Source organism: Pristiophorus japonicus, chromosome 1 (genome assembly GCF_044704955.1).
Source record: "Pristiophorus japonicus isolate sPriJap1 chromosome 1, sPriJap1.hap1, whole genome shotgun sequence".
Classification (NCBI taxonomy): domain Eukaryota; kingdom Metazoa; phylum Chordata; class Chondrichthyes; family Pristiophoridae; genus Pristiophorus; species Pristiophorus japonicus.
Genome location: NC_091977.1, coordinates 139,233,727 through 139,250,294, shown reverse-complemented (window position 1 = coordinate 139,250,294; position 16,568 = coordinate 139,233,727). Strand labels below are relative to the sequence as shown.

Genomic DNA, 16,568 nt, shown 5'->3' with positions numbered 1-16,568 from the left:
TCCCTTGATTCCCCTAGAGCCCAAAAATCTATATCTTAGCCTTGAATATACTCAACGACTCAGCATCCACAGCCTTTGGGGGATTGAATTCCAAAGATTCGTAATCCTTTGAGTGAAGAAATTCCTCATCACAGTCTTAAATGGCTGACGCCTTATCCTGAGACACTGGCCCCTAGTTCTAGACTCTCCAGCCAGGGGAAACAGCCTCTCAACATCTACCCTGTCAATCCCCCTCAGAATCTTGTATGTTTCAATGAGATCATCCCATATTCTTCTAAACTCCAAAGAGTATATGCCCAATCTCTCCTCACAGGACAACCTTCTCAACCCAGGAATCAATCTAGAGAATCATTGTTGCACCACCTCTAAGGCAAGTATATCCTTCCTCAGAAAAGGAGACCAAAACCGTGCACAGAACTCTGGGTATGGTTTCACCAAAGCCCTGTGCAATTGTAGAAAGACTTTCTTCATCTTGTACTCCAACACCCTTGCAATAAAGGCCAATATGACATTTTCCTTCCTAATACCTTGCTGTGTACCTGCATGCTAATTGTTTCCTCTACGAGGACACCTAAATCTTTCTGAGCACCATTTAAAAAAATATTCTGTTTTCTAGTCCTAGCAAAGTGAATAATCTCACATTAGACACCATCTGCCACCTTATTGCCCACTCACTTGACCTGTGTCTATCCCAGTGCAGGCTCTTTGTGTCCTCCTCACAGCTTACTTTCCCACCTAGCTTTGTATCATCAGCAAACCTGGATACATTGCACTCAATCCTTTCATCTAAGTCATTAATATAGATTGTGAATAGCTGAGGCCCAAGAACTGATTCTTGTGGCACCCCATTAGTTACAGCCTGCCAACTTGAAAATTATCCGTTTTTCTCTACTCTCTCTCTTCTGTCTGTTAACCAATCCTCTATCAACGCTAATATATTACCTCCAACCCCATGAGCCTTTACCTTGTGTAACAATCTGTTAAGTGGCACCTTACTGAATGCCTTTTTGAAATCTAAATATAATACATCCACTGGTTCCCCTTTATCTACCGTGCTAGTTACATCCTCAAAAAACTCTAATAAACTTATTCTTTGCAAGATTATAAGCCTCTTTTAATCTACTACTATCCTTAATAATACTTAGCCACGGATGGATCCCTTTTCCCATGGAGTTTTTATTTCTCAATAGAATGTATATTTCTTTAAATGCCACTGCTTATCTGCTGTCATACCTTTTAATCTAATTTCCTAATTTATCTTAGCCAACTCACCCCTATATAATTGGCTTCATTTAAGTTTTAAGACTCTACTTTTGGACTTAACTATGTCACTCTCAAACCCAATGTGCAATTATATCATATTATGATCACTCTTTCCCAGATGATCCTTTTCTATGAGATTATTAATTAACCCTGTCTCATTACACAATATAAGATCTAAAATAGCCTGTTCCCTGGTTGGTTCCATGACATGTTGTTCTAGGAAACTGTCTCAAATGCATTCCATGAACTCGTTCTCGAGACAACCTTTGTTCTTATCTCCACCCATACTGATTCTACTTCCTGATCTTCTGAGCCAGGATCCTTTCTCAGTACTGTCTTTGTGTTACCCTTTATTATCAGGACAACCCCCTCCCTCCCCATTTCCATTCTGCCTGTTTTTTCAAAACGTCAAGTACCCTAGAATATTTAGTTCCCAACCTTGGTCATTTTGCAACCACAGTCGTAATTTTCACATTGCAGAGAGTGAGGGTTTGAAAGCGGGTCAGTGGTTAAAATGGCTGAAATTGACAGTGCATCAGGAGTCCGCCGACTTCCAGGTTTAACTGGGGTGTGTTTTGAAGTGCGCCATGGACCCACTCGGGAGAGGCGGGCGACCTCATTGAGTTACTTAACTGCTTGTTTTAGAGACCCTTAACAGCCTTTAACGTGAGGTTTCAACTTTAACTGCGCACAGGATTCAGGAACCTTGGGAAGCTCGTCTGTGAAGGGGAGGTGGGAGCTCAGTAGCCATTGATGTACGTCATTAAGTGACAACTGGAAAAAACAAAATACAGACTGCTTGTACCTGCTTCCTTGCATAACAGAAAGGCTCTTGCTGACACCATTTTGTGCAGAGATTTTGCTTTTAGAAGTTTGCAGGTGATTTCTGCAACTTCTGAATCCACTCGCATCACATTGCAAGTTTCACTCTCTACATTGGAGGATTGTGCCTCTGATCTCCACTTTACCTGGCATTTCTCAGATCAGCATGGGTGCGGCTTATGCTATCTCATCTTGGACCTCCGATTTGGACACGAGATGAGCCCCAGCAGCAATAACAACAGCAGCCTTCTCCTCATGGATCTGATGCTCCACAGGATAGGGGATCAGCACAGGGATGCAGTGTGCTGGAGGCAATACCCCCAATGCAGGGTATGCAGGCAGTGGATGAGCTTGCTTCAGCAGGCTCAGGCTATCGCGCCAGATTATCAGAGATTTGTAGCTTGCTGGAAGAAGATCTGCTGCCCAGAGGACCTGGTGGACACACCTTCTGAGTAACTGTCAAACTCACCACCGTTCTCAACTTCTTCGCCTTGGGCTCTTTCCAAGGATCTGCAGCAGACATTTACAGGATCTTGCAGTCAGCTGCCCACAAATGCATCACCCAGGTAAATGATGCCACTGATGAAGCCAGTGTTACTGGGCCCAAGTTTGCCCAGGAGTGGCTCCGTTTTTTTTTGAAGCAACTAGATTTTTTTTGGAGTATCTTAAAAATCGCAATTCTGCCCATTTAATTTGCTCCAGTGTAAGTGAGTTGGTTAGGTTTTTTTTTTAGTTAATTTTTTTTTTTCCAAACGGGGGCGTTACCAGCCACTTACCCCTGTTTTGGCCATTTAAGCAAGTTTAGATAGCTAAAAGTTACTCCAAATTAACTTAAGCCAGCGTATGTGACCACTTGTGGTGAGTTAAATCAGCGCAGATAGCCAGAGATAGCGGGGAGGAAAGGGAAGTGAGAGGACCTTGCAAAGCACTAAACACCTTCACAACAACATTAAAGAAGCAGAAGTACATTTAAAGCACCAAGCACCAAGCACTAAACAAAGCACAAAAATAAGCATTCAGTAACATTAAAAAATACAAGGAAGCTGAGAGGACCAGGACCTGCACCTAGCACCAAGACTTATAAAGCACTAAACAATTAGATTAAAAATGGAGTGGTAAACTAGCAAATACATTATAGCAAGTTCTGTAAATAAGAGTTTCAGCCAAACTATTCCACAGAATTCTTTTTGAAAGCAATGAAGAGTAAACTTGAATGTAAATCAAACAAGAATTGAGGATCACATAATCAATCAATAAATAAACAAATAAAAAATAGAAGTCCTACCTTCAGCAAAGCTTTACTGCAGAAAAATACTAGCAGCTGGGTACTGTTGCACAGAGTCTATAGCAAGCTGTGCACACTCTGGCCGTCGATGAGGGAGCCCAATCGGCCAGGGCTACGGGCGGCGTGCTCCGGACCCCTCCCATACAGCCTGCAGAGCACACGCAGAGATTCTGGGGGCGAGGAGCTACTGGACAGGCGTGCACACTCTAGCACGCATGTGCAGAGCGCCGGGGCCTGGCTCCACCCCCCCCCCCCCCACTGCTTGTGTTGCGCCACGCCAAGGCCTGCGACGTTCCAAGGAGCAGGGAGAATACTGAGGTAAGTTTTCGGTGCCGTTTTTCATGTACAAAGTCAGCGCACCTCAGGTAGGTGCGCTGTTTTAACCGGAGGGGCAAACTTGGGACCATTGAGTAGCCTTGTGGCTCAACTTGGTTTCCCACAGGTGCAAGGCGTAAAGGCGCCCACAGATCACCCAGGAGTGTTTGTGAACTGGAAATGTTTCCACTGCCATAATATGCAGCTCGTCTGCAACTATTCATGTGTGTGCCAGATTCCCTGGGAGCTGTCATGACTCGCCCTGTGCCAGTCCACCTTCCCTCAGCTCTTAGCACCTCCAAACAGACTGGCTAGCTGCTTGGAGACTAGGGCTATCCACTGAAGACGTGGCTCATGGCACCCATGAAGAGGCCAAGCAATCCCATGTCCAGCAGAAGCACCCTCTAGTGGTGCAAAATAGTATATACACAGTATAAACCTTATTGTTAGTACATCAGGTAACAAGTCTCCATCTTATGCAACTATACAGTGACTACGCAGAGTGTATAACTATCGTCTGCATATATAACAGGCATCGTTTTAAAAATATGTAAAAAAGCTTCAACTAGATAACACAAGAAAATGCATTTTTTTATTTCGGTGCAGAAACATAATTATGCAAATATCTGTTAAATATTGGCTGGAAGTGTTTCGATTAAAAAGTTATGTAATTTCATAAGTTGACTTTATTGATTTGGTTTAAAGTGCCACTCTTGCTGGTTTTGGACAAACAAAAAGCTTAATCTTTTAAGGGTAATCATGTTTGTTATATTTGTTAGGGACACTGAAATCAGAGGGTACTATTGCAGATGTTCTTGATAAAGGATCTGGTGCTGTTATACTTCTCGATGGTAAGTTACATGTCAAGTAAACCTTTTCACTTAAGGTTTCATAGTGAATTTTTCATGGTTATCTACTTAAAACAATCTCTCAATCTTTGGCTGTTATTTTTTTCTTTTATGTTTGCTTCTAATGTTGCCACTTTGCAACATGCAATAACAAGATGGGCCCAAGGTTGAATCTGAACAAAACAATTTTTGCTCTGTTGAGAAGGGCTCAATTTCAACAATTGATCGTCCATTTGTCTCATTGCTTCTCATGTTTCAAAATGTACAAAATAAAGTCTGTTTATAGCAATGCTGTTAAATGCTTCCTATTTAAACACACAATTTTGCGCTCAAAGCATACATGCAATATACCTGCCTAGTCCTGTAATTTGAATGTAGAATCAGAGTTACGGCAGGAGGCTGCGGATTTTTGGCCTCATATATTCGAGTTTCGGAGGCACATTGGTTGGGTGGGTATCGAGAAATATCCAGCCAACTGACTAAATGCTAACTTTCTCAAGTACCTGGCATTAAAGTTGAGTTTTTTTTCTTAAGACTGGTACAGATAAACTTCACCCACACTCTGTCTGGAGCTAACTGTAGTTCTACTTCCCTTTCAGTTCATACCTACAATGAGAGCGACTTGGTCTGCTATAACCAGTTCTCTATATTTGTTGTGGGGGCCGGAGGCTTTGGTGGAAAAAGGACATCTGATAAAGTTAAGGTATATGTCAACAAACACATTCTTGAGGCATTTTTTTCAGATTACTTGTGTCATTTTCAATTCAGACTATTCAAGTCACAACATTGTATGTGTTCGTAGGACGCAAATATTTCCCCTCTGAGCAAGATGAAGATGTAGTTTAGTTCAAAACTGGCCATTCTCTCAGAACACAGAATATTTTATACCACAATTAGTAAATTCAAAGGTTTTTTAATTTGTCATGGTTATTAAACTGCAATGTTTTACTTATTGAATTTCTAATAATAACATTCTATAGTCGTGAGGTGAAATCCCCACAGATAGAGATGTGAGCAATATTAAAGCACTTTTCTTTTATTTAAACAGAAAATCTGTAAAATAGAATTTATATCCCGTATTGTGATTGTATTTGAAACCGCACTCTTGTGCTGTAATGTCAAGTTCCACATGTGCACTGACAACACCCAGCTCTACCCCACCACCACCTCTCTCGACCACTCTGCCCACTCTTTGTTGTCAGACTGTTTGTCCCACATCAACAACAATAATAATTTGTATTTATATAGCATTTTTAACATAGTAAAACGTCCCAAGGTGCATCACAGGAGCGTTATAAAACAATATTTGATACCAAGCCACATAAGGAGATATTAGGGCAGATTACTAAAAGCGTAGGTTTTATGGAACATTTTAAAGGAGAAAAGAGAGGCGGAGAAGTTTAGGAAGGTAATTCCAGAGGTTAGGGCCTTGGCAGCTCAAGATACAGCCACCAATAGTGGAGCGATTAAAATCTGGGATGCTCAAGAGGCTAGAATTAGAGGAGCGCAGATATCTCATGAGTCCTGGATGAGCCACTATTTTCTCTGATTAAATATTGGAATAAATTTCATCCTTTTCCTGGCCACTGTCTCAGGCTGAACCAGAGTGTTCGCAGCCTCCACATTCTATTTGTCCATGACAGCCTACTTCCATCAAAGTAATATCGCCCACCTCCGCCCCTGCGTCATCTGCTGAAAACCTTTTCTATGCTTTTGATACCTCCAGAGTGACTATTCCAATGCTTTCCTGGCTGGCCTCCATCCCATCTTCCACCCTCCAAAAACTTAAGATCATCCAAAACTCTGCTGCCGGTATACTCGCACCTCGTCCCATTCATCCATCACGCCTGACCTACATTGGCTCTCGGTCCATAATGCCTCAAATCCCTCCTTGGCCTTGCCCCTCTCTATTTCTGTAACCTCCTTCAGCCCTACAATCATCTGAAAACATTGCATTTCTCCATCTCTGACCTCTTGTGCATCTTCCACTTCCTTCTCCGTATCATTGGCGAACATGTCTTCAGCTGTCTATGCTCCAAGCTCTTGACTTTTCTTCCTAAACCTCTCCACTTCTGCATTCCTTTTTAAAGACATTTTGGCCAACTGTCTGATGTCATCATCTTTGGCTTTGTGTCAATTTTGTTCCTGTCCAGTGCCTTGGGATGTTTTACTACGTTAAAGGTGCTATATAAATACAAGGCCGCCTTCTTCTTAGGCAGTCCCCCGGAGTCGAGGATGACTTGCTTCCACACTAAAAATGAGTTCTAAGCTGACTGATGAGACCAGTGCGGGATCTGCAGTCTCTGTCGCAGGTGGTGGATGCAGGGACGGGTGGGTGGGGTGCTTGATTTGTCGTACGCTCCTTCCACTGTTTGTACTTGGCTTCCACATGTTCCTGAGGAAGAGACTCAAAATGTTCTCCTTCCCGAATGTTTCTCCTCCACTTTGAGTGCGCTTGGGCCAAGGATTCCCAAGTGTCGGTGGGGATGTTGCACTTTTTCAAGGAGGATTTGAGGGTGTAAGATCTATATAACTCACTCCTATATATGCTTGTGAATTACTCATTCCTCCATAGTGTGATAATCATGTACTTATTAGTTCACTGTTGAGCATCCTTTATGTATATACATAAGCCTATATTTTTTGAATGTTAATAAGATAATTTTTGTTTTGTCCAGGTTACTATGAATCCTCCCAACAGACCCCCAGATGCCATGATGAGTGATGTAACAAGTGTAGACCAAGTAATGTGCTCAATTGTTATGTACTTGCATCAGTTTGTGTGAGCTTACTTTATAGAAAATTAAACCTAAATAGGAGAAATTGGACATGCTCGTTTATTTTTTTGGTGAATGCTATTATGCATTCCAGTTCAAATATAAATTAATAGCCTTTGTAATTCGGGCGATGATTACTGACCTATCGTATTGTGGGAATAGGAGATCTGTGTTAGGAACAGTTTGCAAATATGGGGCAACTAGAGCAATTTAATACAGTAGTCTAAGAATTTTCCTAAATATTATCATGCTGCAAAATGTAGATTAAGCATTTGCAATGGATGAGAGTAAATAAGTTACTGTGAAGATTGATCAAGCCGTTTTAAGTTATTTCTGTGACCTGGATGTCATCAGACTTCCTCTGTTAGGAATTCTGAGGAGGATTGACAGGGTAGATGCTGTGAGGTTGTTTCCCCTGGCTGGAGAGTCTTGAACTTGGGGCCATCGTCTCAGGATAAGGGGTTGACCATGTAAGACTGAGATGAGGAGGAATTTCTTCACTGAGGGTTGTGGATCTTTGGAACTCTCTACCCTAAAGAGCTGTAGATGCTGAATTGTTGAGTATCTTCAAGGCTGAGATAGATAGAATTTTGGACTCTAGGGGAATCAAGGGATATGGAGATCAGGCGGGAAAGTGGAGTTGAGGTCAAAGATCAGCCATGATATTGAATGGTGGAGCAGGCTTGAGGGGCCGTATGGGGTACTTCTGCTCCTAATTTTTACGTTCGTAAGTAAGTTGTCTCGGAATTAATTGGACTAAACAAAATTCTGCCTGGTTTGCAATATGTGTGCTATTTAATAACTCTGGGGGAAATATTCGGTACCTTCGTGCTTCCAGTTAGTGCCTGGCGGGGGCGCTAACGGGGTGCTGAGGCAGTCGCGCCGCGGCGAGGTGAATCCAGTGATGCACGCCAAATCCAGCACCTCCCGTAGTGCTGCCGCTATGAGTTAGCACCAGGGACTTCAGCGCCTGGCAGATTATGACGTCACTGGGTGCCCGATCTGCAAAATTCATTGTCGCCCCCCTGCCTTAGTGCCTCACCCGGACAGCGACAGGGAGAGGAGACATCAAGCAGGCGGATGCCGGCTCCAGAGGCGCTACTTATAGGGATCATGAATAATGAGTCGCACCTGTCAGGTTAGTGCTGTTTCACTGCTTGATTGTCAGTTTGACATTTTGCAACAGTTGAATTCAGTCGTTTAAAGATTGCTTAGTCTCCAGAGTGCGTTGTGGCTACTAAAAATTTGTGACACTTTTATTCTCTCAATATAGTGAAGTGCTACACTGGAATGAAATTCTGCAGCATCAATGAACCTCCTCTAAGAACTGGAAATAACCTGTGGCAATGATGACTTGCGATTAGACTGCACCTGATATTGCTTAGCGCTTTGGGTCTAACGTCACTGAGCTGGGCCATTATGCTTGATTTAGCGCTCCAATCCTTTCTCTGAGCAATGTGACTTAATTTTGTGTACAACGTGATTTATTAGCGCCTGGTGCTAAATCTCAAACTTTTATAAACTTACCGCCCATTTCTGGGCTATTATGAATTTCTCCCCCATTGCCTTTAATCCAATTTTTATTTTGTACTTGGAATTGAGATCAGATTCATGGACAGTTGATAAACCTAAAGTATTCCCATGGTACAGTATGGATCAAAGATACAAAGTATCAATTACAAGAGATATTTGGGAAGTTAAATAAAATAATTTAGAAATAAAAATTTAGAAATAAAAATTTACAAGTGCAAAGAAAGCCGAAGTTAATCAAAAGGAGAGTCTCTCCAAGAACTGACCTTGGCGTGAACAAAATAGAGTTAATATATAAACGTTAAAAGGTACAGGTTTGGCTCAAATACAAGCTTAGACGAGGCAAAATATTGTTCAACAACAGCAACTTGTATTTATATAGCATCTTTAACATCGTAAAACATCCCAAAGCGCTTCACAGGAATATTATAAGACAAAAAATTTGACACCGAGTAACATAAGAAATTAGGGCAGATGTAGGTTTTAAGGTGCATCTTAAAGGAGGAAAGAGAGGTAGAGGGGTGGAGAGGTTTAGGCAGGGAATTCCAGAGCCTAGGCAACAGAATTCTAGGGCCTAGGCAACACAAGGCATGGCCATCAATGGTTGAGCGATTATAATCAAGAATGCTGAAGAGGGCAGAATTAGAGGAGCGCAGATATCTCCGGGGGTTGTGGGGCTGAAGGAGATCACAGAGCTAGGGAGGGACGAGGCCATGAAAGGATTTGAAAACAAGGATGTTGGTGTTGAGCAGACTAGATGCAGTGGCGGGGGAGGCAATTAAAATTATTAGTGGCTTGTTTAGAGCCACTTATCAGTGTTTTTTTCCCCAGATTCTTGGATTTGACAGGTCATCCACTGGTTTCCCGCTGTGCCGAGACTTCGTCTGTGAAGCTGAGGCGGGAGGTCAGTGGCCATTGAATCAGCTGATGAGTTGACAGCTTCAAATGTCAAGTCGAAGCTCCCAGCTGATTGAGGCATGTTCCCTTAACCATTGGCTTCTCTAAACTGCATTTTCACTACAGATTGAGGATGCTGCAAGACTTTACACAAGTCTCCATCCAGTCTGACCTCAATACCTCTCCCATCATTGACAGATTGCTTTTGTCATCTCTACTTCACCTTCCATCTATTCCATCAGCATGATGCCCTTGAAACTCTCTCACCTTGGTCTTCAGAATCCGACCACAATCAGCCCCAACATCAGCATCACCAGGCACACCAGCGGCACCAACAACACCACCAACCTTCTCCGCAATCAACTGATGCTGCACAGGACACAGGGTATCAGCACCTGACCACATTGCTGCCCAGGAGGCCAGGGATGGCCTCACCATGGCCACATTTACTTCATTTGACACTGTACACACTGGCTGCCACATGATGTACCAGATTGGCACCACCCCACACCAACACCATAAAGCATCCCGACAATGTCCAAGACATTGCTTTCATACTCATCCACATTGTGGGGGGGTACCGTTATGTCTCAACATTCACTACAACTCACTAAACCATTTCCCAAAGGCGCACAGAAATCTGTCCAAGAATACAAAGTGTTGAAAATAAAGGTTTCAGTGTTTGACACCACATTAACAGAAACTTTACATTGACATTGCATAAAACATCCAAGTGCCTACCCTTGTGTATTGTTAGTTGGTTTGATTGCACTAGGATGAGTGAGGGCTGGCTAGTGAGATGGGGATGTGATAATATAGATAGAGAGGGATAGGTAGTGCAAGGTAAGTTGGTGTGAGTAAGGATGTGCAGGAATAGGGTTGGGAAGGCAGACTGATGGGGATGTGATGAGAGCCACAGATGAGGTTTTTTTATTCGTTTTGGGATGTGGGCGTCACTGGCAAGGCCAGCATTTATTGCCCAACCCTAATTGCCCTCGAGAAGGTCACCTTCTTGAACAGCTGCAGTCCTTGTGGTGCAAGTACTCTGTGATGTTCGGAGGGAGTTCCAGGATTTTGACCCAGCGAGGATAAAGTAATGGTGATATATTTCCAAGTCAGGATGGTGTGTAACTTGGAGGGGAACTTGCAGGTGATAGTGCTCCTATGTGCTTGCTGCCCTTGTCCGTGGCGAGTTGCTGCAGTGCATTTCATAGATGGTACACACTGCAGCCGCGGTGCGCCGATGATGGAGGGAGTGAATGTTGACGTTGGTGGATGGGGTGCCAATTAAGTGGGCTGCTTTGTCCTGGATGGTGTCGAGCTTCTTAAGTGTTGTCGGAGCTGCACTCATCCAGGCAAGTGGAGAGTATTTCATCACATTCCTGACTTGTACCTTATGGATGGTGGAAAGGCTTTGGGGAGTCAGGTGAGACACCCGCTGCAAATTACCTAGCCTCTGACCTCCTGTTGCCACAGTATATATGTGGCTACTCAATGGTGACCCCCAGGATGTTGATGTTGGGGAATTTAAATATTAAGGGGAGGTGGTCAGACTCTCGCTTGTTGAAAATGGACATTGCCTGGCACTTGTGTGGCACAAATGTTACTTGCCACTTATCAGCGCAAGGCTGAATGTTGTCCAGGTCTTGCTGCATGCGGGCATTGGACTGCTTCATTTTCTGAGGAGTTGCGAATTGAACTGAACACTGTGCAATCATCAGCAAACATCACCACTTCTGACCCTATGATGGAGGGAAGGTCATTGATGAAATAGCTGAAGATGGTTGGGCCTCGGACACTGCCCTGAGGGACTCCTGCAGCAATGTTCTGGGGCTGGGATGATTGACCTCCAACAACCACAACCATCTTCCTTTGTGCTAGGTTTGACTCCAACCAGGGGAGAGTTTTCCCCCTAATTTGCATTGACTTCAATTTTAGTCGGGCTCCTTGATGCCACACTCGGTCAAATGCTACCTTGATGTTAAGGTCAGTCATTCTCAGTTGGCCTCTGGAATTCAGCTCTTTTGTCCATGTTTGGACCAAGGCTGTAATGAGGTTTGGATCCAAATGGTCCTGGCAGAACCCAAACTGAGCATCGGTGAGCAGGTTATTGTTGAGCAACTGCAGCTTGATAGCACTCTCGACGACACCTTCCATCACTTTACTGATGTTTGAGAGACGACTGATTAGGTGGTAATTGGCTGGATTGGATTTGACCTTATTGTGGACAGGACATGCCTGAGCAGTTTTCCACATTGTTGGGTAGATGCCAGTGTTGTAGCTGTACTGGAACAGCTTGGCTTGAGGCGCGGCTAGTTCTGGAGCACAAGCCTTCAGCATGACAGCCAGGATGTTGTCGGGGCCCATAGCCTTTTCATGTCTCCAGTGCGCTCAGCTGTTTCTTGTTATCGCATGGTGTGAATCGAATTGGCTGAAGACTGGCTTCTGTGATGGTGAGGACGTCAGGAAGAGGCCTTGTCTTTTGCTCTTGCGTGCTAGACTCCGCCATTATTGAGGATGGTGATATTCATGGAGCCTCCTCCTCCCGTTAGTTGTTTAATTGTCCACCTCCATTCACGACTGGATGTGGCAGGACTGCAGAGCTTCATTCTAATCTGTTGTTTGTGGGATCGCTTAGCATGTTTATAGCATGCTGCTTAGCATGCATGTAGTCCTGTGTTGCAGGTTCCCCGGCTTGGTACCTCATTTTTAGGTACGCCTGGTGCTGCTCCTGGCATGCTCTTCTACACTCTTCATTGAACCAGGGTTGGTCCCCTGGCTTGATGGTAATGGCAGAGTGAGGAATATGCTGGGCCATAATGTTACAGATTGTGGTGGAATACAATTCTGCGGCTGCTGATGGCCCACAAGTGCCTCATGGATGCACAGTTTTGAGCTGCTAGATTTGTTCTGAATCTATCCCATTTAGCATGGTGGTAGTGCCACACAACACGATGGAGGATGTCTTCAGTTGAGTGTGGCTTTATACTCATGTTTTGTGATCTACTGAGATCATTGAAACATTTGCGGCACTGTATCCAGGTCCTCCTGAACACATCCCTGCTTGTGCCCTCCTCTGCAATGTGCAACCAGGCTGTGTTGATCATCTAGGGAAGTCTCTTCCTATGTGCTGTGACTCCTTCCATCAGCATATGTTTGGAGTCATGGGACAGCCTGGATGCAGCCCTGCACCTCTTATGCAGGGCTCGTCAGTTTTTGCAGCACCTCAATGCTGTATAACACTCTGCACAACTGTCAAACTAAATTTGGGCATGGTCCAGTTAAGGAAATCGGCTGATGACGTGCCATCAAATTACGTCATCAGATCCACTACTTTTAATTGGCCAGCCAACGTGCTGGGTGGGCTTAACAAGCCCAGTCTTGGGAAATTCATTTCAGAGGCCGGAATGGAGCCAGCAGCGGGATCGGGACCCGCCACCGACTTATCCCCTGCCACGGACCCGCTGAGGTTTGTAAAATCACGGCCAACATTTCAGGACGATGTCCTTTCATCAGAACTGGAAAAAGTTATAGATGTACTTTATTTAGATAGCACTTTATTTTGTTGGTTGCTTGTGCATAACTTAAAACAAATGTTACAGGCTAACTGGTTAAACAGAGTTGCAAATTTAGTTAATTGTCGAAAGTGTGTTAAAATTTTGCTGAGTAGGTAGATATATATATATTCCTCTTCTGAATATTATCAAATTGCATTCTTTATTCTTTTAACTTATAGTGAGGCTATATTTCCTTTGTTACAGGCTGCTCTGTATCGACTGAATGGAGACTGGAACCCTTTGCATATTGATCCAAATTTTGCAGCTTTTGGAGGTAATCCTTTATGCTAAATCAAAATGAGAAATATATTTGATCAAAAAAAATGTTTTGCTTACTGATTTTGTTATTTGTGTATTGGGAGGTAGAGAATTATGATAAAACGAAGTTGATATGGTTAATATGATTCCTCATGTTCATGTTCTTATTTGATATTGGGATGAGAGTGATGCAAGCAAAGCTGTTTTTATTGCCCATCACTAGGTGCAATGAGATGATGGTGATGGTCTTCCCCTTGAAACCCCTGTAGTCCCTATGGTCATGGTAAACTCAGTGGTGTTGGGAAGGAAATTCCAGGATTCTGACCCAGTGTTGTTGAAAGAATGGTAATAGATGTCCAAGCTAGGATGGTGTGTGACTTGGAGTGGAACTTGGAGGCAATGGTTTTCCCTCTACCCTTGTCCTTCTCGGTGGTAGAGATCACAGGAAAGGAAGATGCTGTTGATGTAAACTTGGTGAATTGCTGCAATACATCTTGGAGATACTATATACTTCAGCCACAGTGCACCTTGAGGGAGGGATAGATATTAAGCCCAATGACATGGGCACTGATTTAAGCAAATTGCGCGCTCCTGGGTGGTGTTGAGCTTCTCAAGTATTGTTGTAGCAACACCCATGCAGGAAAGTGGTGAGTTAAGTGGTGGAGAGGCTTTGATGGGTCAGGAAGTGAGCTACCAGTCGCAGAATATCCATCCATTGTCCTGCTCTTGTAGCCACAGTGTTGATGTGGCTGATCTAGAGTGTATCAGAAACTAGGGCCATAGCAGGAGCAAATGGTAAGAAAACACATTTAAAAGCTCTTTATCTGAATGCACGCAGCATTTGCAACAAATTAGATAAGCTGTCGGCACAAATAGTTACAAATGGGTATGACCTGGTAGCCATAACAGAGACATGGTTGCAAGGTGACCAAGACTGGGAACTAAACATTCAGGGCTACTTGACAATCCGGAAGGACAGACAGAAAGGAAAAGAAGGTGGGATAGCTCTGTTAATAAAGGATGGAGTCACTGCAATAGTGAGAAATGATACTGGTTCAAATGATCAGGATGTTGAAATAGTTTGGGTGGAGATAAGGAATAATAAGGGTAAAAAGTCACTGGTGGGCGTAGTCTATAGGCCCCCTAACTGTAGCAACTCTATTGGTTGGAGTATAAACCAAGTAGTAGTGGGGGCTTGTAAAAAGGGAACAGCAATAATCATAGGTGATTTTAACCTCCATATTGATTGGACAAATCAAATTGGTCAGGGTAGCCTTGAGGAAGAGTGCATAAAGGAATGGGTTCCTTGAGCAGTATGTAACGGAACCAACCAAGGGAAAGGCTATCTTAGATCTGGTCCTGTGTAATGATACAGGATTAATAAACAATCTCCTAGTAAAGGATCCCCTTGGAATGAGTGCATAGCATGGTTGAAGTTCTAATTCAGATGGACGACGAGAAAGTTGGATCTCAAACCAGCGTACTAAGCTTAAATAAAGGAGACTATGAAGGTATGAGGGCAGAGTTGGCTAAAGTGAACTGGGAAAATAGATTAAAGTGTAGGACAGTTGATGAACAGTGGTGTACATTTAAGGAGATATTTCATAACTCTCAAGAAAAATATATTCCAGTGAGGAGGAAAGGGTGTAAAAGAAAAGATAGCCATCCGTGGCTAACTAAAGAAATAAAGGACGGTATCCAATTAAAAACAAGGGCATACAAAGTGGTCAAAACTAGTGGGAGGACAGAAGATTGGGAAGCTTTTAAAAGCTAGCAAAGAATGACTCAAAAAATGATTAAGAAAGGGAAGATTTACTATGAAAGTAAACTAGCACGAAATATAAAACAGATAGCAAGAGTTTCTATAGGTATATAAAAAGGAAAAGAGTGGCTAAAGTAAATGCTGGTCCCTTAGAGGATGAGACTGGGAAATCAGTAATGGGGACCATGTAGATGGCAGAAACTCTGAACAAATATTTTGTATCAGTCTTTACAGTAGAGGACACTAAAAAATATCCCAACAGTGGATAGTCAAGGGGCTATACAGGGGGAAGGAACTTAGCACAATCACAATCACTAAGGAGGTAGTACTCAGTGAAATAATGGGACTAACGGCGGATAAATCTCCTGGACCTGATGGCTTGCATCCCCTAGGGTTTTAAGAGAAGTAACGTCATCATCATCATAGGCAATCCCTCGGAATCGAGGAAGACTTGCTTCCACTCTTTTTTAAAAAAAAAAAAATGAGTCCTTAGGTGGCTGAACAGTCCAATACAAGAACCACAGTCTCTGTCACAGGTGGAACAGATAGTTGTTGAGGGAAGGGGTGGATGGGACTGGTTTGCGGCACGCTCTTGACGCTGCCTGTGCTTGATTTCTGCATGCTCTCGGCGATGAGACTCGAGGTGCTCAGCGTCCTCCCGGATCCACTTCCTCCATTTAGGACTGTCTTGGCCAGGGGCTCCCAGGTATCAGTGGGGATGTTGCACTTTATCAGGGAGGCTTTGAGGGTGTCCATGTAACGTTTCCCCTGCCCACCTTTGGCTCGCTTGCTGTGAAGGAGTGCTAAGTAGAGCGCTTGCTTTAGGAGCCTTGTATCTGGCATTAAAATGATGTGGCCTGCCCAGCGGAACTGATCAAGTGTGGTCAGTGCCTCAATGCTGGGGATGTTGGCCTGGTCGAGGACGCTAATGTTGGGGCGTCTGTTCTCCCGGTGGATTTGTAGCATCTTGCGGAGACATCGTTGGTGGTATTTCTCTAGCGACTTGAGGTATCCATTGTATATGGTCCATGTCTCTGAGCCATACAGGAGGACGGGTATTACTACAGCCTTGTAGACCATAAACTTGGTGGTGGATTTGAGGGCCTGGTCTTCAAACACTCTTTTCCTTAGGCGGCCGAAGGCTGGGCTGGAGCACTGGAGAAGTAGCAGCAGGGATAGTGGATGCATTGGTTGTAATTTACCAAAATTCCCTGGATTCTGGGGAGGTCCAAGCAGATTGGAAAACTGCAAATG

At 43.7% G+C, this 16,568-nt stretch overlaps 1 protein-coding gene across 1 annotated transcript in view; it reads left to right on the top strand.

Annotated features, from left to right (window-relative positions):
• hsd17b4 (hydroxysteroid (17-beta) dehydrogenase 4) overlaps positions 1-16,568 on the top strand; it is a 226,239-nt gene that overhangs the window by 123,960 nt on the left and 85,711 nt on the right. The window contains exons 15-18 of the mRNA XM_070883392.1: positions 4,465-4,536; positions 5,133-5,236; positions 7,212-7,277; positions 13,499-13,568. Of these exons, the coding sequence (XP_070739493.1) occupies positions 4,465-4,536; positions 5,133-5,236; positions 7,212-7,277; positions 13,499-13,568 (312 nt within the window). The remainder of the gene's footprint in view (positions 1-4,464; positions 4,537-5,132; positions 5,237-7,211; positions 7,278-13,498; positions 13,569-16,568) is intronic.